Genomic DNA, 25,211 nt, shown 5'->3' on the forward strand with positions numbered 1-25,211 from the left:
GCCAGCAGGCAGCCTCCAGGTCAAAGGAGCCCACTGCACTCCAGGAGCCAGGCTGTGAGCAGGCTGCAGGGTGCAGTTTGCATGCTGGGCACAGCAGCAGCACCAAGTCCCCAGGGTGCGGGATCACAGAACTGCACCTCTTATGGCCAAGCAGCACGGAAGAGAGCGAGCAGGAGAAAGCTAACTGGGTGAGGAAGCTGATGGAATTGTAGGTTTTTAACAGCTGAAGCTTCTAGATTATGCAAGAGAAAGCTTTGCCAGTCATTTCATTTCTGGCCTTAATGGTTCTCCAGGCACAGCCCCTAAAAAAGTTGATAGGACAGCATTGCTGTCACTTAGAAATCTCTGGTTTTGATTGGGTGTGAACATTATCCAATCAGAAGAGTAGTTGTGTGTGGCAAGGGCTTCACCCAATTAAACTCTGAGACAGTGAACATGGACCAATGTGGGTTGTTGGTGGGCGGTGCTCCAAAGTGACAGCCGACACTGAAGGAAGTAAGAGACACTAGCAATGGATCCTGTGTTTCTGGGACACTGCTTTTCTCTACTTTTCTCTCAGTGCTGCTCTCATCGGATGATTTGGACGTTGGAGAGGAGACTTCAGTAAATTCAGAGTGAGTGTGAGTGTGGATTATTGAGGCTGAGATTGGGAGGGTCTGCTTGAGACTTGCTAGAATATTCCGGGATCAGAGTCGGGCAGTAGCGCAGCGGGTTAAGCACAAGTGGCTCGCAGCACAGAGACCGGGTAAGGCTCTGGGTTCACCGGAGATGAAGTGAAGCAGGACTGCAGGTGTCTTTCTCTCCCCCGCTATGTCTTCCTCTATCTCTATTTCTCTCTGTCCTATCTAACATCGACAACATCAATGACAACAATAACTACAACAATGAAAAAGAACAAGGGCAACAAAATGGAAAATAAATATGTCTTTAAAAAAATAATATGCTGGGGAGCAGCCGTGTGTCTGGGCCTCTCCCTGGTCAATCCACCGTCACCACGTTGCCCCAGAACTGGATTCCTCTTGAGCTGTCCTGATTCTGTCGGGGGGGGGGGGGGGAGTTAAACAGTGTGCTCTATGGAAAAGGAGGTGGATCGCCATTCTTTTTTTCCTCCTTTTAAACTTTTAAAAAATATTTTATATTTATTGGTTAGAGACAGCCAGAAATAGAGAGGGAAGAGGGGGGTTAGAGAGGGAGTGAGACAGAAAGGCCCCTGCACTACTGCTTCACCCCTCGTGTACTGCTTTCCCCTGCAGGTGAGACGAGGTCCTTTGAACCCAGGACCATGCACATTGTAATATGTGCTCTCACCAGGTGCAGCACCACCTGACCCCCTGTAATTAGATTTTAATGCTGTGTTCTCCAGTGTGACCTGAACACGTGTGTTCAGTTCTGGTTAGTTCAGTTCTAAAATGTGTTATTGTACAGCAAATAATGGACATAGATGTTTTTCAATAGTTAGGGAAAGTTTCCAATTATTTAAGATCATAAAAGTGCACTGTGAGGAGTCGGGCGGTAACACAGCAGGTTAAATGCAGGTGGCACAAAGCGCAAGGACCAACATAAGGATCCAGGTGTGAGCCCCCAGCTCTGTGCTACCCAACAACGATGACATCAATAACAACAACAACAGGGCAACAAAAGGGAAAATATATTTTAAAAAGTATATTTTTAAAAAATGCACTATGGGGAGTCGGGCTGTAGTGCAGTGGGTTAAGCGCAGGTGGCGCAAAGCACAAGGACCGGCATAAGGATCCCGGTTCAAACCCCGGCTCCCCACCTGCAGGGGAGTCGCTTCACAGGCGGTGAAGCAGGTCTGCAGGTGTCTGTCTTTCTCTCCTCCTCTCTGTCTTCCCCTCCTCTCTCCATTTCTCTCTGTCCTATCCAACAACAAAGCAACGTCAACAATGGCAATAATAACTGCAACGAGGCTGCAACAACTAGGGCAACAAAAAGGGGGAAAAATGGCCTCCAGGAGCGGTGGATTCATGGTGCAGGCACCGAGCCCAGCAATAACCCTAGAGGGAAAAAAAAAAAAATTGTTTTTTCATAGCACAGAGAAAAACTGAGAGGGGAGAGAAATACGAGAAAGAGACTGCAGCACCATTCATCACTCATACACCTTTCTTCCTGCAGGTGGGCACTTGGAGTTTAAACTCAAGTCCTTTCACATGGCAACAGATGGCCTTAACTGGGCGCACCACCTGCTCAGCCTCCCAAAATTTATTATTTCTAAAAATAACTAACCAAATACATAAATCTATCCTATTGGGAGGGTGAGTTAAAAAATTTAATCAGCTATGAGTTGACAATTATTAAAGCTAAGAATAAGTGCAGACACATTCCTGTAGTGTTATCTTTACTTTGGAATATGCTTGATTTTTTGCAAAACTTTCCCAATGTCTGTATAAAGCTGGTAAAAAATATAGCATGATTCCTTATGAAGCCTCACCCAAGAAAAGTAGTTCCTATAGTTCTGTCACATTTTTAGTGACTTTCTTGCCTGGTCCAGATACTCTCACTCTTCCTGAGACTAAGGTCACACCCATGAGTCAGTGTTCCCGCCCTGTCTGTGACTCCCACTCTACAGTAGAGAAGTTGGTGCAGTCAAAGCTGAGGACCTGGGTCATGTTCTGTGCTCACAGCTTGGCTCACAGCTGGTCTGCAGGACTGCCAGAGTGGTTGTGCCAGAACATGGAGTGAAGGGGAGGGACTGGGATGGAGATAAGGGACTGCAACCACTGATGTCCTTCTCAGGCATCTGTTGGAGGAGCATCAGAAGGCCCAGGAGTTTCTGGAGGCCAGACCCAGACCAACATGCAGTTATAGCAGAAAAAGCAGAAGATTGGGGTGACTCTCCACAGACCCAAAGAGGGACCCAGGGATCCCCAGTCTCTTCTCACATTACTCCCTACTTCCATCCTCCCCACCCAGCATCTCTGTGGAGTTTGAAGGAAGAGCTGTAAAGGCTAGGTGCACAGGTCCCTGGTATATCCAGAGCACATGGGAAGGGAGGTGTAGCAGAGGCTTTGAGCCCTGGCATCAGGTGGCAGAAATGAGTGATATTCCCTTAAAGGACACGGTTGGTATGACAGAGCAGAGAGATGGTACAAAAAATTCTCAGAGCATGGTATTCTGGAAGGAAATTTCTGTTGGAGTACAACAAAATGATAAGCTGAGGAGCTGGCCGTGCAGAGTCACAAGTGGCTATTCCAGAAGGGTGAGGGCAGGGACACACATGAGGACCCCTGCCTCAGACCCTATGTTCTGCAGACCAATCTATGCCACAGGAGTCAGTGAGGAGAAGCCAGAGCTGCTCATCAAGCAGGGTCTGTGCCCTCCTAGGGAAGCAGAATCCTTACATCCTGGAGTTGGTTCAGTAGGCTTCAGAGAATATAGGCTATTTAAATAAAAATAAATTTATAAAGAAATAATAATAGCTATTGTTTTTATTCTGTGCAGATATTAATTCAGGATTTCAGGGAGAATTCTCATTCCCATAGTTTTTTTTTTTTAATTTTTTGTTAGTGATTTATTATTGACTTTTTTTTTTGTCACCAGTGATATTGCTGAGTCTAGGTGCCTGTACTACAAATCCACTGCTCTTGGAGGACATTTTTCCCATTTTTGTTGCCCTTGTTGTGTTGTTGTTATTGTTGCCATTGCTGTTGTTGTTGGATAGGGCAGAGAGAAATGGAGAGGGGGGAAAGAAAGATAGACACCTGCAGATCTGCTTCACTGCTTCTATGAAGCGAGTCCTCTACAGGTGGGGAGATGGTGGCATGAACCAGGATCCTTAAGCTGCTCCTTGCGCTTTGTGCCACCTGTGTGACCCATTGTGCTACCGCATGACTCTTGACTTTTTAAGGTAATAGTGGCATGATTCCACACTGTTCCCCCTACTGTTCTGTGGCCCTGTCCTCTGCAGAGGAAATAGTTGTTGCTCTGTTATAGATTAGGCTTGATTTTGTGTGGGTGACTGTGTGTGTGTGTGTGTGTGTGTACCTCCACTTTTTTTTCAGTGGACCTGTCTTCACTTATTTTAGATGTCACTGTATGTACACCTACTACTGCTTATGAATATTGACCTTCCCCCCCGTCTCAGATTAGTTTAACAGTGCCTGACTTTCTCTGGTGCTTTCCAGATCTGCTTCTCTTTCAGTGACAGCACAGAAAAAACAAATTCCTGCTGACAGGCATTTCTTGTCCAGAGGGTCTAGCGGATCTTCCACTATATTTTTCTTGCTCTGGGAGCATGAACCAAAGTTCTTTTCATGGGTGCAAGAGGTTTCTGTAATTGCTTCTCTACTGAACATGGACATCAAGAGGTCGATCCATACCTCCAGTCTGTTTCTATCTTTTGTTAGCAGGTTAGGACTCTGGAGAGGTGAGGTTCTGGGTCATGTTTGTGAAGTCGTCTGCACAGGGAGGTCAGAATGCAATCATAGTAGTATTTCCAACTTGGTGGCTAAGGCTACACTGTTTCCATGGATATATCAGCTGTAGTTGAAGTTTGTTTAATTAAATAGCTGTCAATTTTTGTTGTTTTGGGAGACAGTCTGTGTGTCTGTTACTTCAAGGCCACACCTCTCAGAAGTCCCAAGTCTACATTTCTAAGTAAGTATTAGTGTATGGGCAAGGGGTATAATTGGCATAACAAAGAGTAAATGTACAAAGGAATTATTCTTTTTAAAAATATTTTATTTATTCATTCATTTTAATGAGAGATATATAGAGAGGAAAGAAAGAGCCCTGCTCAGCGCTGGCTTATGGTGGTGCTGGGGATTGAACCTGGGACCTTGGAGCCTCAGGCATGGGAGTATCTTTGCATAACCATTATGCTGTGTCCCCAGCCCTAAAGGAATTATTCTTGAATATCTTTGGACAAACTTATGACAAATATAGAGAGAAATGTAAACTGACAAATTGCTGCAAATTAAACTTAACATAAAATGGGGTTAGGTTGGGGGCTGCTGCTGCCCGTAGAAGGATTCACTGTGGGAGTTGGGAACTCGTTTAATCAATACATGGTTTATTAGGGTGAAACAGGTAAAAGGAAAAATAAGCAATTATCGTTAAGGGTTAAGCCTACGCTAGGTCTATAAAGTCTAAATATGGTTATCAAAGTTTAGTCCCATAAGATAAACAATTATAAGCTCTGGTAAAGGTTGATCATGGCTGTAGAGGGATTTAAAACCTTACTGGCTAGCAGAGTCACACATGTTCAGTTTCCAGGAGAAGTAGAGATGGCAGATGGATGCCTGGAGCACCTCCGCTGAGAGGCATCTGACTAGGAGAAGAAGCCGCGGCCAAAGAGACCCCAGAGTGGTGGCTGCTGTCCTTTTAAGTCTATTCAGCCTACCCACAATGCCTTGCACACCAGCACAGTCTGAATTCACCTACAGGCCACCATGCGCCTGCACAGATCACTGCATACTCTGTCAGCCTTCTGTCGCCAAGGCTGGCATCAGCACTGTGTCAGGGCATACAGCTTCACCACAACAAATGGCAGCCAATTCTATTTACTTTATCATTTTTTACTAGAGCACTGCTAAACTTTGGCTTTTGGTAGTTCTAGGGACTAAAACTTGGAGCATTTATATCTCAGGCAGGAGTGTGTTTTTATATTACTACTATGTTATCTCCCCAGTTCAACATAAGTCTATTTAGGCATTGCTAGTTACTACACAATAATTTATTACTTATTTTTCTTTTTTTAATCAGAGCACTGTTTAGCTCTGGCTTATGTTGGTGTGGAGGATTGACCCTGGGAGTTTGGAGCTTCAGGCATGAGATTCTCTTTGTATAACTATTGTGCTATCTACCACCACCAATATTCTTTCATAAGTTAATGCAACATATTAATATAAGTAAAACATAAAATGATATATATAATTCTTTCAATTGAGTGAGAAAATTTAAAGAGACATCAAGTAAAATGTAGATTCCATCTTAATCCTGGTCATTTGAACTTTTTAGCTCACCTGAAATGACACATCAGTCTACATATAAACACTGTATAAAGCAATGTTCTTTGCAAAATTTAAAAATAGAAAGAAAATGGAACAAATTACAAGGCATCAACATTTGATGTAATCATGTTTATGCACTCATCTGTACATTTAAAAAATTTATATTTCATAAAAAAAGACATGATGGGAATGAGGTGTTCATAGTTTCATAACAATGCCTGTAGAAGGCGCTGGGCGGTGGCACTCTCAATTAAGCACAGATATCACCAAGTGCAAGATTCTTGGTTCAAGCCCCCACTTCATGAACAGTGAAGCAGGTCTGCAGGCATCTATTTGTCCCTTTCCCTTTCTTTTTTTTTTATGATCAGGTTTTTTTTTTTATTTTTGTTTATTAATGAGAAAGATAGGAGGAGAGAGAAAGAACCAGTTATCACTTGGTACATGTGCTGCTGGGGCTTGATACTCAGGACCTCATGCTTGAGAGTTCAGTGCTTTATCCACTGAGCCATCTCTCAGACCACATCTCTTTCCCTTTCTTTTTTTTTTTTTTTTTCTCTTTCCCTTTCTATCACCCCTTCCTTCTCAATGTAAATTATCACAACACATCAGCCCTGATAGCTTTTCCCTCTGTCTCATTCTTCTCCATTGTAAACGTTGCTTGAGAATAGTTCCATATAGTACTTGTATGTAGACCCATGAGTCATTTCAAAAAGTTATAGGTCACATGACTTTGATTAAAATCTAGCCTCTATCTTTTATTTGATCATTGATTAAATTTTCTCACAAGGTGGAAGGATTCTGTGTCTCACTTCATAGATTATTTCCATTAGGGCTGCATACATCTATGGAAAACAGAATATGTAATAACTAGAACTGTTTAAATAGGCTAGTGTTAGAACCTGAACTGGAATTGGCGTATTGTTCCAAAGTAAAAGACTCAGAGTTGGGTGGGGAGTGAGAATACAGGTCCAAGAAGGATGACAAGAGGACCTAGTGGAGGTTGTAATGTGGAATTTTTGAGTGGAATTGCTCACCTTTGAGTGGAATTTCTCATCTTTTGTCAGCTGACTTAAAGATTTCCATCCAGATTCAGTGACTGTCATGTAATAATCAGATCTCTCCATAGATCAGGAAGTTGTCCATAGTAGCTGTGCAAAGAGTAATGGAAACTGATCTTTACATAAAGAGTCAGATGGCCTCTATGTGATCTAAAAAGCAGTATGAATGTTCTGAGTTTCATTATACTTGGAAATATTCTGATTGTATTGTGTGTGAGTAGAGGAGGCAAGAATATGAGCAGAAATTCGACACATGAGAAAGTATTCAAGAATTAGAACTTTAAAAATTAGTGTTGAAAAGTTAAAATGATTGCTGTGAGCATCGAAGTTTATTTAGAGGGAGTCTGGCATTAGCACAGCGGGTTAAGCTCACCTGGTGCAAAGTGCAAGGATTAGTGTAAAGATCCTGGTTCCAGCCCCTGGCTCCCCACCTGCAGGGGAATTGCTTCACAAGCAGGCAAGCAGGTGTCTTTCTCTCCCTCTCTCTGTCTTCCTTTCCCCTCTCCATTTCTTTGTCCTATCCAACAACGACATCAATAATAACTATAAGAAGAAAACAACAAGGGCGACAAAAGGAAATAATTTTTTTTTTTTTTTTACCTTTTTATTTTTTAACCAGCTCTGGCTTATGGTGGTGCCGGGGATTGAACCTGGGACTTTGGAGCCTCAGGCATGAGAGTCTGTTTGCATAACCATTATGCTATCTACCCTCCACCCAGGAAATAAATATTTTTAAAAGTAAGTTTATTTAGATGTCTTTATTGAACTATCCGAGTTTAAAACACATTCTTTCATGTGTACATTATAGTTCAACATCTATACACGACATCATCACCAAAAATGGAGTTTGGGTGATGATACAATACAATAGGATAATGTTGATTACATTTACTGATTTTATTGTACTCCCTTTTAATATTTTGAATTACCATTCTATACAAAACTTAAAAGAAAATACTCTTAAAATTTTGAGTTATTAAAAGGAGGAGCTGGGTAGTGGTGCACCTGGTTGAACACACATGTTACAGTGCACAAGGACCCTGCTTCAAGCCCTCCAGTCCCCACCTACAGGGGGATAGCTTTGCATGTGGTGAAGCAGTATTTCATGTGTCTCTCTACGTCTCTTCTTCTCTATCAGCCCCTTATCTCTTAGTTTCTCTCTTTATCCAATCACTGAATAAAGGTAATTAAAAAAATCAAAAGTTAGATGAAGACAAATGTTTTCTTTTTTTTTTTTTTTTTTATTTAAATTTTTAATTTAAGAAAGGATTAGTGAACAAAGGCATAAGGTAGGAGGGGTACAACTCCACACAATTCCCACCACCCAATCCCCATAACCCACCCTCTCCCCTGATAGCCTTCCCATTCTCTAGCCCTCTGGGAGCATGGACCCAGGGTCGTTGAGGGTTGCAGAAGGTAGAAGGTCTGGCTTCTGTAATTGCTTCCCTGCTGAACATGGACGTTGACTGGTCGGTCCATACTCCCAGTCTGCCTCTCTCTTTCCCTAGTCGGGTGTGTCTCTGGGGAAGCTGAGCTCCAGGACACATTGGTGGGGTCCTCAATCCAGGGAAGCCTAGCCAGCATCCTGGTGGCATCTGGAACCTGGTGATTGAAAAGAGAGTTAACATACAAAGCCAATCAATTTGTTGAGCAAACATGGATCCCAAGATTGGAATAGTGGAGAGGAAGTGTTGGGGAGGTACTCACTGCAAACTCTAGTGTAATCCTGCTTTCAGGTATATATTTTGCAGTAGTTTATGGGTACGTGTGCACATACGCTCTCTCTCACAGAAACTGGTATATGTCTAGGTTATGGGACTTTGTTAGAAAGTGAACTACCTGAGATGAAATTAGAGTGTACTATAAAAGGAAAGGTCTCACCCGAGTAATGAAGCTGAAGGGTTGTCATTCCACACGTGAAGTCTCTGGATACACTCTGAGGTGAAGCATGTTGAGATGGCAATCGTTGCTTTGGTTAGGTTGTGATCGGCGGATGCAATATTATTTGGTATGGATTGGGAGAAGCATACGGGAAAGTGAGCCCTATCCAAGGGTGCCAGGACTGGGGGAAGTAGGGACTCTATAGTGAAGATGTGAGGTTCCTGCTGTCTTAGGGTTCAAAAAGACAATCAATAGTTAATATTACCCACACATTATTTGTTAATTGGGTTAACTTTGAAAAGTCCCTTTGTTATGGTTTGCTGTACAGTACCCATGAAGACAAATGTTTTCACTTACAGTGATCTTGCTTTGTTTTAGACACAGAAAATCATGCTTCATCATAAAATGTTTTATTTTGAGCCATTGTATACAAAACTTAAAAGAAAATATTATTAGTACTTGAAATTATTTGGTCCACACTCCTAGAGGGAAGAGAAATGTTAGGGGAAGATGACCAGAAAGCTCCAAACTCCAATTTCATTAGGACCTGGAGAGAGAAGAGGATAAAAGAGGACGTTCAGAAATAGCAATAGATGTGAACAGACCCCCTTATTCCTTATTCCTCTAGTCAGTTAAGCATCTCTTACTCCAGTCATAAGGCAGATATCTCAATTGTAGATTCATCTATTACCAAATTGAAGTACCAAATTTGAGTCCTATTACTGTCCATGCAAGATCTGTGAAGTATTCTGCTTTCTCCCTGCTATAACATTAATACATACAACTCAAAAAGTAATTAGGGGGTTGGGTGGTAGCACAGTGGGTTAAGCGCACATGGTACAAAGTACAAAGACTGGCTTAAGTGTTGGGAAATTGTGTCATGTTGTCCCTCAGGGTAGCGCCCATTTCCACAAGAGCTGAAACACTACCTTCTCGTTCCTTTTGCCTCTCTGCACCCCCTTCCCCTGGTCAATCCTGCCCTGACTTGCCACTTCTGGCTTTTGCCCTAGAAAGCCCCTCCTCCTTTTCCCTTTTACTCTCTTGTCCCCTTTTCACCTCAGTGACCTGACGCAGAGAAGGGTTGCTGCGCATAGTGGGAGGCGGCCATTTTGCTAGCTATAAAACAATGATGACATCAATAACAACAACAATAATCACAACAACAACAATAAAAAAACAAGAAGGGCAAAAAAAGGGAAAAATAAATTAAAAAATAAAAAGAGAGTAATTAAAAATGGAATAGCTGGCAGGGTCTTTTGACAGTATTGTAGGAGATGCTCCCTCCAGATTCATTGAATCGCTTTGATCAGAAAGACAAGGAAAGTCATTGGAGAATATTCAATTCCCCCCTCCCCTCCAGAACTCACATTTATTTTACCTGTGGGCTTTTGCAGAGTTCCATCACCCGGTATCTGTTAAAAGTTTTGGTCTAAATACTGAAATAATGATAGCAGATATATATTTTTTCTGTTTCTAGCAGTTATAATTGTTACAATAGTGGGACAATAAATATCAAAAGGGAAATGCTAGATTTCTATCCCCTTTCAGGTTTTTGCACAAAAATGTTAGAATTACAAGATGGTGAGGGGTAGGGGTAGATAGCATAATGGTTATCCAAATAGACTCTCATGCCTGAGGCTCAAGTTCAGTCCCCTATACCACCGTAAGCCAGAGCTTAGTAGTGCACTGTAGAGAAAAATAAAAGAAAACAATAACAAGATGCTGAAACTGAGGCAAGTATAGTCAGGAGTGTAGACAGATGAAGGTTTACTGTATTAGCCAAGGGGGAAGGTGAGAAGCACCCATTAATATCAAGAGAGCCCAGCTGGGGTTGGGGGAGCTAAGAGGCCCACTGTGACACAGGCTATTGGTCCTTGTATAGAGTCCTGTTATTATATCTGCCATGGGAAGGATCATGGCATGGTTCATAGGATTTATGATCCATTTCTAGCTGGTTGTGTCTGGTGCAGGCAAAACTAAATCCACCTATGTGGGTGAGGGGTCTGCTTCTTCTCAGCATGGTCCCTTCAGTCTGTTTGAGCAAGGTAAGTTCTTCCTGTGAGTAGGGGGTCAGCCCTCGGCAGATTTTCTTCAATCATTAGGGAAAGGCTGGTTCCATCCTGTAAACCAAAGTAAGATTTTTTTTTTTTTTTTAAAGGAATTAGGATATCTGTAAAAGGAATTTGAGATACTGACACCATTTTAAATTTGGGAGCAGATGGGTGTTGATGTCCTCAGTGGCAAAGAGAAAGGTCAGAGCATAATGACAATGACTGCAGTGTCTACAAAATGGAAGGCATAACATCAGACTATGACTAAGTCATTCAGTTCACCTATAACAAAAAGAAAAAAGAAAGATATGTTTAATTCCTGTTTTGGGGGTCCAAGCAGTGGCACAGCCAGTTGAACTCACAGGTTACACGTGTAAGAGACTGAGTGCAGCCCTCATTTCCAGTTTCAGGTGTAGCTTCATGAGTAGGAATTCTGTGCTACAGGTCTCTCTCCCTCTCTGTCACCCATACCTCTAGATTTCTCTGGGTCTCTACACAGCTAATACTAAAGACATCATAAAGGGAAAAAATATCAGTGCTCAAATGGATTGCCTTGTGCCTTCATTTATTTTTTTAATATTTTATTTATTTATTATTGGATAGAGACAGAAATTGAGAGAGGAGGTGGGGAGAGAGAGAGGGACAGAAAGACTGAGAGGTTCCTGCAGCTCTGCTTCACCACTCATGAAGCTTTCCCCTTGCAGGTGGGGAGCAGGGGCTTGAACCTGGGACCTTGTGCACTGTAATGTGAGCACTTAACCTACCACTTGGTCCCTGTGCCTACATTTAATGAGAAGAAAAGTCCCAACTCCTTATGTAAATAAAATCCCAAGAACTGTTGCTTCCACTTTGTATAATAAAAAGTAATGGGGAAAAATTCTTAGGCATCTTTATGATTCATTTAAATTTATTTATTGAGAATCCAGGGCATTGCCATCTTTGGTTTTGTCACTCCATGTTTATATTTTCATTCAGATAAGAGAGACAGGCAGTGAGGCCGACACAGGCTCATGCACAAAGCAAGAGAGGCACCCTGTACAGTGAGCCCTTCCTCAGGCCACCTTCATGGTTTGAATCACTGCATCCTGGTTATCTCTTTTTGAAACAAAAGTATCAATTCATGATTACCTTCAGTTAATTATAATTTTAATCACTGTTCAAAATACTTTTACAGGTGACATTTTACAGAATTTCATTAGAATCTGACCACATCTATAAAAAGCTGGTGGCACAGGAACCCTCATTGTCACAGCTCTGCACACTTCATGGAAGAGTGGCTATGAGTTCATGAAAATTTTCAACTTATTTTGGGAGGCAGGATATTCCTAAAACACAGAGAAAGTTACCAATCCCTGACTAAAACCAGAACCAAAAGGAGTAACAACATAAAGACCACTGAGGCGAGGGTGTAGTGAGGGGCAACTGACCAAGGGAGTTTAAAAATAATCACCAAAGGGAGTCGGGCGTAGCTCAGTGGGTTAAGCGCAGGTGGCGCAAAGCACAAAGATCGGCATAAGGATCCTGGTTCGAGCCCCCGGCTCCCCACCTGCAGGGGAGTCGCTTCACAGGTGGTGAAGCAGGTCCGCAGGTGTCTGTCTTTCTCTCCCCCTCTCTGTCTTCCCCTCCTCTCTCCATTTCTCTCTGTCCTATCCAACAATGATAACAGCAATAATAACAACAACGATAAACAACAAGGGCAACAAAAGGGAAAATAAATAAATAAATAAATGTAAAAAAAAATTTTTTTTTAATCACCAAAAAGGTGAAATAGGAACAGCTTTCTTTCTTTCTTTTTAAGATTTTATTTATTTTATTAATGAGAACGATAGGAGAAGAGAGAGAAAGAGCCAGACATCACTCTGGTACATGCGCTGCTGGAGACTCAACTCAGGACCTCATGCTTGGGAGTCTAGTTCCTTAGCTTCTGTGTCACCTCCCAGACCACAGGAACAGCTTTCTTATTCTACGTTTACTGTCAATCTCAGTGGGCTCAATGACAGCAAAGCAATCAGTGCTCCACTGGACAGAGGCTGCAGGTGCTGAACATCCATGCTGAACCCCCAACCTGTGCCGGAGGCCAACCCCAGCATGTTATTTCAGTGTAACCTGAAAGAGGAGAGGCATTGGCACAGAATGAGGAAGCGTGAGAGACGAGTGAGTTGATGCTGAATCAAGCTCAAGCAGACATCTCTGTCATACTTAAGCAGAACTTTATTTTTATAGTCTCATAAGGCTTAGATCATTAAAAGAAAAATCACCAAGGCTTTGATTATTAATACAAAAATCACCAAGTAAGAACAGCACAGGTAGGGAACACCTCCTGCTTTGTGGAACACTCACATTCCAGGGGCATTTGTCTCTATCTAATAAATAAATAAAAGAAGAAAAGAAGTACATCTAAGTTTTCAGAAGGGCCTCCGTTAACCTCAAGGTTTTTAGTATTAGCTTATTTTCTAGCTACAATAGGGAGATCTTAGAAATTATCTTTTACTTGGCTTACATTTGTCAGAGTACTCTCAGCCAGTTGTCAAGGTATATACTGGAAGCTGCCAGGTTGTGACTATGTTAAGGTCTTGCCAGAGATTAAAATTGGACTGGTAAACTTTATTTACTACTTAGTGTATAGCTACTTAAATAACTAGAGAGTAGGATGAGAAGAAGTAACGGTAGATCAGAAGGTATCTGGGATTAATAAATCTAGAGTATCTTAAGTCAGGGGTAAGCGTAGGTGGCACCAAGTGCAAGGATCTGCATAAGAATCCTGGTTCGAGCCCCCACTCCCAACCTGCAGAGGACTCGCTTCACAGGCGGTGAGCAGGTCTGCAGGTGTCTGTCTTTCTCTCCTCCTCTCTGTCTTCCCCTCCTCTCTCCATTTCTCTATTTCCTATCCAACAACAACAATATCAATAACAACATTAGTGCTGAGGGTAGATAGTGTAATGGTTATGCAAAGACACTCTCATGCCTGAGGCTCCAAAGTCCCAGGTTCAATCCTCGCACCACCATAAGCCAGAGCTGAGAAGTGCTCTGGTAAAAAATAAATAAAAACAACAATAATAAAACAAGGGCAACAAAAAGGGAATAAATAAATATAAAAAAAGGGAAAAAGGAATCTATACTGTGTCATCATTAGCCTTTCAGGTCTGAGTCTAGTTAGAGTATTATAAGCATTTTGAAAGCATATATTGTTCATAGCTTATAAAAGAAAGGGTACTACCCACTTATGAATGAAATATCAGATATTGGAATGGGTTGTATTGCTATGTGGAAAACTGAGTAATTTTATGCATGTACAAACTATTATATTTACTGGTGACTGTAAAACATTAATCCCCAGTAAGGAAAAAAAAAAAGAAAGAAAGAAATTATACTGGAAGTAAAATCCCTTTCTTAAGGAAGATCCCACCAGGAATTCAGACGGAAGCCAGCGAGTTAAGTGTTCATGGGGCAAAGCACAAGAACAAGCTTAAGGATCTCAGTTTGGACCCAGCTCCCTACCTGCAGGGAGATTGCTTCACATGCTGTGAAGCAGGTCTGCAAGGTTCTGCCTTTCTCTCCCCCCCCCCATCTTCCCTCCTGTCCTAACAATGACAACATCAATAACAAGAATAATAATAACTACAACAATAAAAACAAAACATGGAAAATAAGTATATATATAATTAAGTATTTATAAAAAGAAAGATCGAAAGATCACACCAGATGAAAGGTGGGAGATTGATTTGACTTCTCAGGAGACTTCAGAAACCACTGTGTGGCTTGTATGGCAGCATGGAGAGCAGTTATTCAGTTGTGACTAACAGGAAGTGCAAATAAAGTCTCAGCTATTCCAAGATCAGAAGTAGGAACTGTAAGAGCAGTACAGGTTCTTTATAAATGACAATAATTAGTTATTATTATAACCAAGTTGGAAGCTTGTTTACATGTGACAGCCCAGTTGCTATGACTAACAACATATTTTTATTCCAATATGCTTTATACATCCTAATTATTAGTAAGCATACATCCCAATTCAAATCAGTATCTAAGGCATTGAGAATAAAAGGATTATGATCTCTTAAGTATTATAATTTTAACTTGCTTAAACAATCTAAGCCCACTATCAAAACTTAACCAGAATACATCTTTGAAACATCAAGTGTTTAGACTAAACATTTATATCTAATACCAAGTCAATTAAGGACAACCCTTTGTTTTTTGTTTGTTTGTTTGTTTGTTTTGTGTGTATGATTGATTGATTTATAGTCCCCAGGGTTATTGCTGGGGCTTGATGCCAGCACTACAAATCCACTTCTCCTGGAGGCCATTTCTCCCATTTTGTTACCCTTGTTGTTGTTGTGATTGTTATTGTTGTTATTGCTGTGGTTGGACAGGCCAAAGAGAAATTGGGAGAAGAGGGGAAGATACAAAGGGGAAGAAAAAGATAGATATCTGTAAATCTGCTTCAGTGCTTATGAAGTTTCCTGCAGGTGGGGAGTGGGGACTTGACTTGGGATCCTAAAGCCAGTTCTTGCACTATGCAGCATACGCATTTAAAAAGCCATGACATCAGGATGCCGGCCAGACTTCCCTGGATCGAAGACCCCACCAATATGTCCTGGAGCTCAGCTTCCCCAGAGACCCATCCTACTAGGGAAAGAGAGAGGCAGACTGGGAGTATGGACCGACCAGTCAACGCCCATGTTCAGCGGGGAAGCAATTACAGAAGCCAGACCTTCTACCTTCTGCAACCCACAATGACCCTGGGTCCATGCTCCCAGAGGGATAGAGAATGGGAAAGCTATCGGGGGAGGGGGTGGGATATGGAGATTGGGCGGTGGGAATTGTGTGGAGTTGTACCCCTCCTACCCTATGGTTTTGTTAATTAATCCTTTCTAAAAAATAATAATAATAAAAAAAAAACACAGAATAAAAAAATAAATAAATAAAAAATAAAAAGCCATGACAGCCTTTGTGACCTCTGCCCATCTCTTAGTCCTTGTATGCATACCTGTGAAACATTTTTCTTAACTTTTCTTTATGTATAAATTGGAAATCTTTTTTATTTTAATATTTACTTATATTCCCTTTGGCTGCCTTTTTTTTTTTTTTTTTATTATTGTTGTTACTAATGTCATTGTTGTTAAGACAGAGAGAAATGGAGAGAGGAGGATCAGACAGAGAGGGGAAGAGAAATATTTACATCTTCAGAACTGCTTCACCATCTATGAAGTGACTCCCATGCAGGTGGTGAGCCAGGGGCTCAAACCCGGATATTTATGTCGTCCTTGCGCTTCTTGCCATGTGTGCTTAACCCGTTGCACTACTACCCAACTCCCAAAATCTTACAACACATCAGGGCCCAGGAGCTTTTGTTATTAACTAATTCTGGACCTGGTGTGCCAGATATAAAAACTGTTTGCCAGTAATCCCTAGGTGTCCTAACTTTGATTACCAATTCCCAGTTTTACATTCCCTGCAGGCATAGTGCTTGCTGTCAAGCCAAGAGGCCTGGCTTGTGGAGGCAAATCACAGTCTGAAGATACTGCTTCTTTTCATTTTCTGGCCTGAAAAGAAATTGAGAGAAAGAGGGAGAAATGACACTTTCTCAGGTAAATGACATATGCCAGATCTGATTCTTTTTCCTCCTGAGTTGTATTTTAATTTATATGTGCATTTTCTGTTATGAGTGTTCATTTCACTGCTTCTGATTTGCCTGAATATTTACTTAAAAACTTATTTTGTCACCAGTCTTTGCTGCCATGATATATAGATACAGATATTAGGTAGATATGAGAAAAAGAGAGGAGGGAGGGAAAGTGAAGAAGAAACATCACAGTACTGTTCCTCCATTGAACCTGGAATATATGCTTTCTACTGTGTGTGCCACCATGAAGATCCTGAAAAAGACTTTTTTGAGTTTCATACCCAGATAGTGAGTTTCAATCCCTCACACCACACAGAGACGTGAAGAGAGAAACCTCATTAGTGGTACTCTGGTTTCTTTCCCTTTTCTTCCTCTCATGATTTGTAGGAAATAAATAAATTATTCCACTAAGAGAAATGAAGTTCATCAGAACATACCTTCTTATACCCAAAGGCTTTTATTCCTTTCTACCCAAGCACTCTGTATACTATGAAAATACTTATCTTGATGGGGACCCCCTGTTAGGCATATAAGTTACCATGGGAAATAACCCAGTGTCAAGTTCTGTTCTCCACCAGGATCGGGGGGGGGGGGGGGGTTACTTAACAAGAAGACATGTAGGTCTTCAGGAGTCTGTCTTTCTTTGTCCCTCTATATCTGCCCCATTCCCTCTCAATTTATATCAATCATATTCAATTACAGACAAACAGGACAAAAGAAATAAAATCTCTGCCTAGAGCCATAGATTGTAGTGCTGGCACCAATTCCCAGCAATAACCCTGATGGTAGGAGAAAAATTCTTATCTAATTGTGGCATGCAACAATGGGGAATGCTTTCTTTTCACAGCTTGAATTAAGGCCATTATTCCAGTATTTCTATTGAGTAAGGTGTCTGTTCTATGTCAGACTGTTCACATAATTAACTACCCTGACCCAAGAAATTAATGCAGTGTGGCACCATTATTCATGGGTTTGAAAAATTGAAAGGGATATGCAAAACATGTTAGGAAGACTTGTTCCATTCTATTCCTTCATTTCTTTTATCAACATTTTTCTTTTCCCAAGGTACTGCCTTGCACAAATGTAATTTCACCTTTCCTGGGCTACGTGTTTATTGAGAGATAGCTCCCCTCTTGCTATGGTGTGATATGCTTCCAGGTCTGGAATCTGGGTCTTATTCATGTCAAGGCACACTCTCAAACTGGTGAAATCTCTCTTTGTTCCTCTCCTTTTATTTAATTTGTTAGTGATTTAATATTGATATTAAAATTATAAAGTATCCAGGGCATAAAAGTCCACAGTGTTCTCAGCACCAGGGTTTTGTGTCTTAATTTCCTCCACTGGAAGCTAACTGCAGTGAATGTTATTTCTACAAATATATAATTTTTATTATGACCCTTCTCTTCCTTTCTAAGTATCACCTATACCAATAGCTGAGTATCATTGCTTTTTTCCTCTTTTCTTTCACTGTCCTGATAGAATTGGGTTCCAGAGCCAACTAGTCATATTTCCCTAACATTTTCCCCCTCTGGGAGTGTGGACAAAAACTGTGCATGTGGTACAGAAGGTGGGAGTTCTGAGTTTTGCAATTGCTTCTCTGCTGGACATGGACATTGGCACTTTTGATCTATACCCCCAGCCTGTTTGTTTGTTTACAAAGGTAGAGTTCAGGAGAATTGTAGTTCTAGGGCACACTGTAGAAGTCATCTATCAAGAGTATTCAAGATGGAATCATAGCATCTGCAACCTGGTGAAAGATAGTAAGACATAAAGCAGAACAAAATGTTTAGTAAACAGGAACCAGAAAGTAAGATTAGAGCAGATTAGAATAGGAATTTTAAAGTATAATGAAGCTATATAGTCTTCTTTAGGTATTTTCCTATGGGCCCATGATTTGAGTGATTTTTGCTTGAGCTTGATAGTAACATAAAGATGGACTAAAAATATTATTTGGGAAGATGGCATCAGAGTTGAGAATAGAACTAGAAAACTGGATTAAGGCAGAGAATAGTTCCCAAATTTGATAGTAGTGGCCAGTAATGGTGGAGAGATATTAGAGGTCTTGGTCCATAATATCTCTGGGGAAATCCAAGATTTCCTGACTATGGTGCTCTCTTTTTATCTAATTTTATTTATTCAATTTTAAGGAGCAAGTATGTTTTTTTCTCTCTCACAAATAGATGCTGTTATTGTTGGATCCAATTCTAGACAATAAGTATGTGCACTTACTTGGAAGTGTCCTGTAATGTCAGTCATGTGTCTTCTTTTTTTAAAAATTTTTTATAAAATGGAAATACTGACCAGACTATAGAATAAGAGGAGTACATTTCCACACAATTCTTACCCCCGCGTCTCCATATTCAATCCCTTCCCTTGATAGTTTCCCTATGTTTTCTCCCTCAGGGAGGATGGACCCTGGATCATTATGGGGTGCAGAAGGTGTAAATTATGGCTTCTGTAATTGCTTCCCCGCTGAACATGGGTGACTTCCACTGTTTTTTAAGCCACAAACTGACCTCCAATTTAAGTCATTTTTAAAAGTTTTTCCTTTTTAAAAAATATTTATTTATTTCCTTTTGTTGTCCTTGTTTTTTTATTATTGTTGTTATTACTGTTGTTATTATTGATCTTGTCATTGTTGGATAAAACAGAGAGATATGGAGAGGAGGGGAGTAGAGAGAAGAGGAGAGAAAGATAGACACCTACTGACTTGCTTCACCACCTGTGAAGCGATTCTCCTGCAGGTGGGGAGCCGGGGGCTCCAACCGGATTCATACACTGAGCCCTGCACTTTGCGCCACCTGCACTTAACCTGCTGTGCTACCACTTGACTCCCTCCTTTTTTTTTTTTTTTTAAATTACATTTACTTATTGTTTCTTTGCCATGTGCATGGTCCTCAATTAAGTCAAGCGTCTACCACACAGGAGTTCCCATTCTGGGGTGTCTTTCTTCTTTCATTTTTTTCTTCCTAAAATTATAACATGGAACACTAAAATCTCAGTGATGAAAACAGAAAAATGTAAAAAATTAAGTTGTTCACTAACTGCTATCCCAAACCTGACTCAGTTATGCTTGGACCTGTTTATCTGTCCTTCCAAGTGCACTTTATAATAATATCACTGTCATATGAGATTCTAGGCATTGGGTTCAGGACCTGTTGACAGCACAAAGTTGTACTCACTTACCAATTATTTTATCACATTCTAGACCATGAGAGTGGGGTATTTGATATGTTTGGTGATGAGACAGTCACTGACTTCATAAAGTAGATCATGAATGTCTAATCTGCTGTCAGTATGAACAGTGTTTTCTCATATAAATAAATACACTGTGTTTTAGTGCTCGATAACCTATGAAGATGTAGCAGTGATATTCACTCAAGAGGAGTGGGCACTATTAAATTCTACAGAGAAGAAACTCTACAGAAATGTGATGTGGGAGAACTTTAGAAACTTTCTGTTGATAGGTAATTATAATATTCATTCATTTCTCAATGAAAAGACATACGTTTTTCACCATTGTTCACCAATGTATGCAGAGACACTGTTAAGTGAAAGGGGCATGATTGTGATTGTGACTCATGAGGGATCAAAAATTCAATATATTTGTACCCTTTCTAATACCTTTTGTATTTTTAGGAAAATTACAAGGGGAACATTCCATCAAAGAGCATTATAACGACCAAGGAAGTAAAAGGTTTGAATCTCATTCATAATAAAATACACTGTCCTACCCAGAAGGCTACTGTGAACATCTCTTGGATTTTTTTACCTTTACGATTTCCCTAAATGAATGGACCCTTATGTGTTCCTAAGTGTGTGCTCTCTAGTATTTGAACTATTGCTTGGCTACTGCTATAACACAATCTTTTTTTATAACATTTATTTTTTTATATTTATTTAATATTCCCCTTTGTTGCCCTTGTTCTTTTATTGTTGTAGTTGTTGTCGTTATTGATGTTATCATTGTTGCATAGGACAGAGATAAATGGAGAGATAAGGGGAAGACAGAGAGGGGGAGAGAAAGATAAACATTTGCAGATCTGTTTCACTGTCTGTGAAATGACTCCCCTGCAGGTGGGGAGCCAGGGGCTTGAACCCGGATCCTTACATTAGTGTTTTCAAGTTGCACCATGTGTGTTTAACCCACTGCACTACTGTCTGACTCCCTATAATACAATCTTTTTAAAGTAAAGAGAATTTATAATGACTGATATAAATAGATAATTCTTAAAGTATTTCATATAAAATGATGACATGTATAGCTTATCGAATAGTTGGTAATTGACTCAAATAATGATGAATGTGATGTATAAGCCTGAGGTTCTCATTTAAATCAATGGCAGTACATGTAAGAAAATGCTGTTCTGGATTATCATTTGTTTCCACTTCATAAAAAATTTCTGACACAGATAGGAGAGAAATGGAAACTTTTAGAAATAAGGCAAGGGGGAGTCAGGTGGTTGTTCAGCAGTTAAGCTCACATGGCACAAAATGCAAAGATTGAGTATATTATTGGTTGTGGTTTAACTCTCTTATGTATTATACTAACTATTTAGTATTTATCATCTTTTTCTTTGAGCATCTTTTTCTTTTTAAATATAAGAGCCTTTATATAATTTTAATTTATTATTGTAATTTTGTCAGTATAAACATTTTCAGTCAAATGTATTGATAGTATCTATGAATTTTTGTTATGTATAATAATGACTTGTATTTTCTTCATAAAGTAAAGTTTCATTTTTTTCATTACAATATCATTAAGTAAATTCTCACTGTTTTCCAGTAATATAATGAAAATCTCTGAGGCCGAAAAACAAAGTCAAAATAGTGGGAAACCTCAAGAATGTGAAGTGTACAACAAAGTATTCACATATATCAGTCAGCTTAAAAAACAGAAAAGAATTCCTATTGGAAAGAAACCATATCAACGTAAGCAATGTAGGAAAACATTCCGTCAACCTGGTGATTTTCGGAGACATGAAAAAACTGAGAGTGGAGGGAAACTCTATGAGTGTAGAGAATGTAGGAAAACATTCAGTTGTCCCAGTAAACTTCAGAAACATGAAAGAACGCACAGTGGAGAGAAGCCCTATGAATGTAAACAGTGTAGGAAAACATTCAGTGAAAGCGGTACTCTTCGGAAACATGAAAGAACGCACAGTGGAGAGAAACCCTATGAATGTAAACAGTGTTGTAAAACATTCAGTCGATCCAGTCATCTTCAGACTCATGAAAGAACTCACAGTGGAGAGAAACCCTATGACTGTAAACAGTGTAGGAAAACATTCAGTCAATCCAGTACTCTTCGGACACATGAAAGAACTCACAGTGGAGAGAAACCCTATGAATGTAAACAATGTAGTAAAACATTCAGTCAATCCAGTAATCTTAAAACACATGAAAGAACGCACAGTGGAGAGAAGCCCTATGAATGTAAACAGTGTAGTAAAACATTCAGTGATAACAGTGCTCTTCGGAATCATGAAAGAAGGCACAGGGGTGAGAAGCCCTATGAATGTAAACAGTGTAGGAAAACATTCAGTCAGTCCAGTAATCTTCAAACACATGAAAGAACGCACAGTGGAGAGAAGCCCTATGAATGTAAACAATGTAGTAAAACATTCAGTCAATCCAGTCATCTTCGGACACATGAAAGAACTCACAGTGGAGAGAAACCCTATGAATGTAAACAGTGTAGGAAAACATTCAGTTGTTCCAGTACTCTTTGGAGACATGAAAGAACTCACAGTGGAGAGAAGCCGTATGAATGTAAACAGTGTAGGAAAACATTCGGTTATTCCAGTAATCTTAGGACACATGAAAGAATGCACAGTGGAGAGAAGCCCTATGAATGTAAAACAGTGTAGGAAAACATTCAGATGATCCAGTCATCTTCTGAGACATGAAAAACCTCACAGTGGAGAGAAGTTCTAGGAATGGAAACAATGTAGTAAAGCCTTTGGTGATTCCTCTGCTCGTAAGGTTATAAAAAGAACTCACATGGAGAGCAAGCCTATGAATATAGATGATGCAGTGGAACATTCAGTCATTTCAGTCATCTTTAATCACAAGAAATAATGCACAATGGAGAGAAACCCTAGTAATATAATATTGACAATACAGAAAAACTTTCAGTTATTCCACTACTCAGAGCATATGAAAATAAGCACAGTATTACTTTAACAGTGATTTTGGTAATCTTCAGTCACATGAAAATGCTCACAGTGCAGAGAAAACATTAAGTAAAATTTTAAAAATAATTAGAGATCATATTTTCTTTTTTTAATTTATTTTTATTTATCCGCTTTTTTTTGCCCTTGTTGGTTTATTGTTGTAGTTATTATTGATGTTCTTGGTGGATAGGACAGAGATAAATGGAGAGGAGGGGAAGACAGAGAGGGGAGAGAAAGATAGACACCTGCAGACCTGCTTCACCACCTGTTAAGTGATGCCCCTGCAGGTGGGGAGCCAGGGACTTGAAGCGGGGTCCTTACACCAGTCCTAGTGTTTTTGCCACATGTGCTTAACCTGCTGTGCTAGCCCCAGAGTCCCAAAATCATATTTTCTTAATAAACTAGTGAACCCATAACTATGTGCTTGTAAGGAATATGAATAAGTATTTCAATTCTTCATCTTTAATTTTATTTTTTAAATATTTCTAAATATGTATTTATTCATGGAGGATGATTGGGAGAGATACAGAGAGAATCAGACTTCACTCAGGTACATGTCTGTGCTGTGAGGACTGAACTTGGGACTTACTGCTTGAGAGACTAAAGCTATATTACTGCACCACCTCCTGGACTATCTTCATCTTCAATTCTAATACATAGAAAAGCCAATTTGATACTGAAAGTCTATTAATGTGAAAATGATGAAATATTTAAATAGAGTGACATTTTTTACATACATGAATGCACTAGCATTAGAAACAAGACCTTGGGGCTGGGTGGTAGTGCACCTGGTTGAGTATATATGTGCAAGGATCTAGGTTCAAGCCCCTGATCCCCACCTGCTAGAGGATAGTTTCTTGAGTGGTGAAGTAGGGCTGTAGGTGTCTCTCTCTCTCTCCCTCTCTGTGTCCCTCTTACTCTCCATTTCTGGCTGTCTCTGTCAAATAAAAATAAAGTTAATAAAAAATAAAAGAAACAAGGGTGTTGGGCGGTAGCGCAGCGGGTTAAGCGCATGTGGCGCAAAGCATAAGGATCCTGGTTCGAGCCCCCGGCTCCCCACCTGCAGGAGAATCACTTCCCAGGTGGTAAAGCAGGTCTGCAGGTGTCTGTTTTTCTCTTCCTCTCTGTCTTCCCCTCCTCCATATCTCTCTGTCCTATCCAACAACAACGATATCAACAACAATAATAATAACTACAACAAAACAACAAGGGCAACAAAAGGGAAAATAAATAATAAAAAATAAAGAAACAAGACTGTGTGTATATATGGTGGAAATACTTGACTACTAAACAACTTGTACATGAGAGAAAACCATTGAAGATAAATCAGACTTCCCACCTTCTGTACCCCATAAGATTCTGGGTCCATACTCCCAGAGGGATAAAGATAGGAAAACTATCAAGGGATGGGATAAGATATGGGAGTTCTGGTGGTGGAATTGTGTGGAATTGTACCTCTTATCCTATCTTATCTCGTATGCATATTTTTGTTGTCATCAGGTGTTTTAGCTTACAAGATTGGGATTGATGACCTTTTTTAACTTGGAAGTGTAGAGTTCTCATCTTTATATCAATACTCTTCATTGTTTTTATTTAGGAACAACATTTTATTTTTTTAAGAATTTATTTATTTATGAGAAACATAGAAGAGAGTGAAAGAACCAGACTTCACACTAGTACATGTGCTGTGGGGATTGAACTCAGGACCTCATGCTTGAGAGTTCTATGCTTTATCCACTGTTCCACCTCCCGGACCACTGGAACAACATTTTATTTCTTTTTAGCATATGTTTATGTTTTAAAATGCGGTACAAAGATGTGATTTTGCAAACTATACATTGATATTCTGTTTCTCAGGCTGGTCTAACACCATTTTTACTTGCAGTACATAAAAACAATCAGGAAATGATAGAATTTTTAATAAGCATGTGAGAAATTTACATGTATATGATAACATGCCAGCACCAATAAGGTGAATCCTGTGGGCGAGAGGCTTGTCTAATTCCCCTGGAAGCACAGAGGGTTGGTGAGTGCACTACTCTGCCTAATACAGTGAATATTTATGAGGGAGAGGCTGCTTGGTTCCTTTAGACACAGGGAGCTGTAGGCCACACTCACCTACCTGAACACATGGAAACCTGGGGAGAGAGAGAGTCTCATAATTTTCACTATACAAGTCTCTCACTTCTTTGGTTAGGTTTATTCCTAGATCTTTTGTTGTTTTTGTTACTACAGTAAAAAGAGTTGATGTGGACGAAAGAAGTTCCTTTGCCATGTCTACTGCGAGAATGAAGACCATTCTCAGCAACCAGACTGTCGACATTCCAGAGAATGTCAACCGGCTCCCCACCTGCAGAGGAGTTCGCTTCACAGGCGGTGAAGCAGGTCTGCAGGTGTCTATCTTTCTCTCCCCCTGTCTTCCCCTCCTCTCTCCGTTTCTCTCTGTCCTA

At 40.2% G+C, this 25,211-nt stretch overlaps 2 protein-coding genes across 7 annotated transcripts in view; one reads left to right on the forward strand and one right to left on the reverse strand.

Moving 5' to 3' along the window:
• LOC103123871 (zinc finger protein 709-like) overlaps positions 1-25,211 on the forward strand; it is a 236,158-nt gene that overhangs the window by 167,778 nt on the left and 43,169 nt on the right. For 2 of the 3 annotated variants that reach the window (XM_060182163.1, XM_060182160.1), the window contains exons 4-5: positions 20,225-20,282; positions 21,372-22,565. In XM_060182163.1, the coding sequence (XP_060038146.1) occupies positions 20,225-20,282; positions 21,372-22,455 (1,142 nt within the window). In that variant the 3' untranslated portion in view covers positions 22,456-22,565. Of the gene's footprint in view, positions 1-507; positions 604-16,420; positions 16,551-19,925; positions 20,053-20,224; positions 20,283-21,371; positions 22,566-25,211 lie in introns of those variants that run through there. The other variant, XM_060182161.1, reaches the window with a different exon arrangement.
• Positions 1-25,211, reverse strand: part of LOC132535583 (zinc finger protein 14-like) — a 178,921-nt gene that overhangs the window by 59,772 nt on the left and 93,938 nt on the right. The gene's annotated exons all lie outside the window — the stretch shown is intronic.

Source organism: Erinaceus europaeus, chromosome 23, assembly GCF_950295315.1.
Source record: "Erinaceus europaeus chromosome 23, mEriEur2.1, whole genome shotgun sequence".
Classification (NCBI taxonomy): Eukaryota; Metazoa; Chordata; class Mammalia; order Eulipotyphla; family Erinaceidae; genus Erinaceus; species Erinaceus europaeus.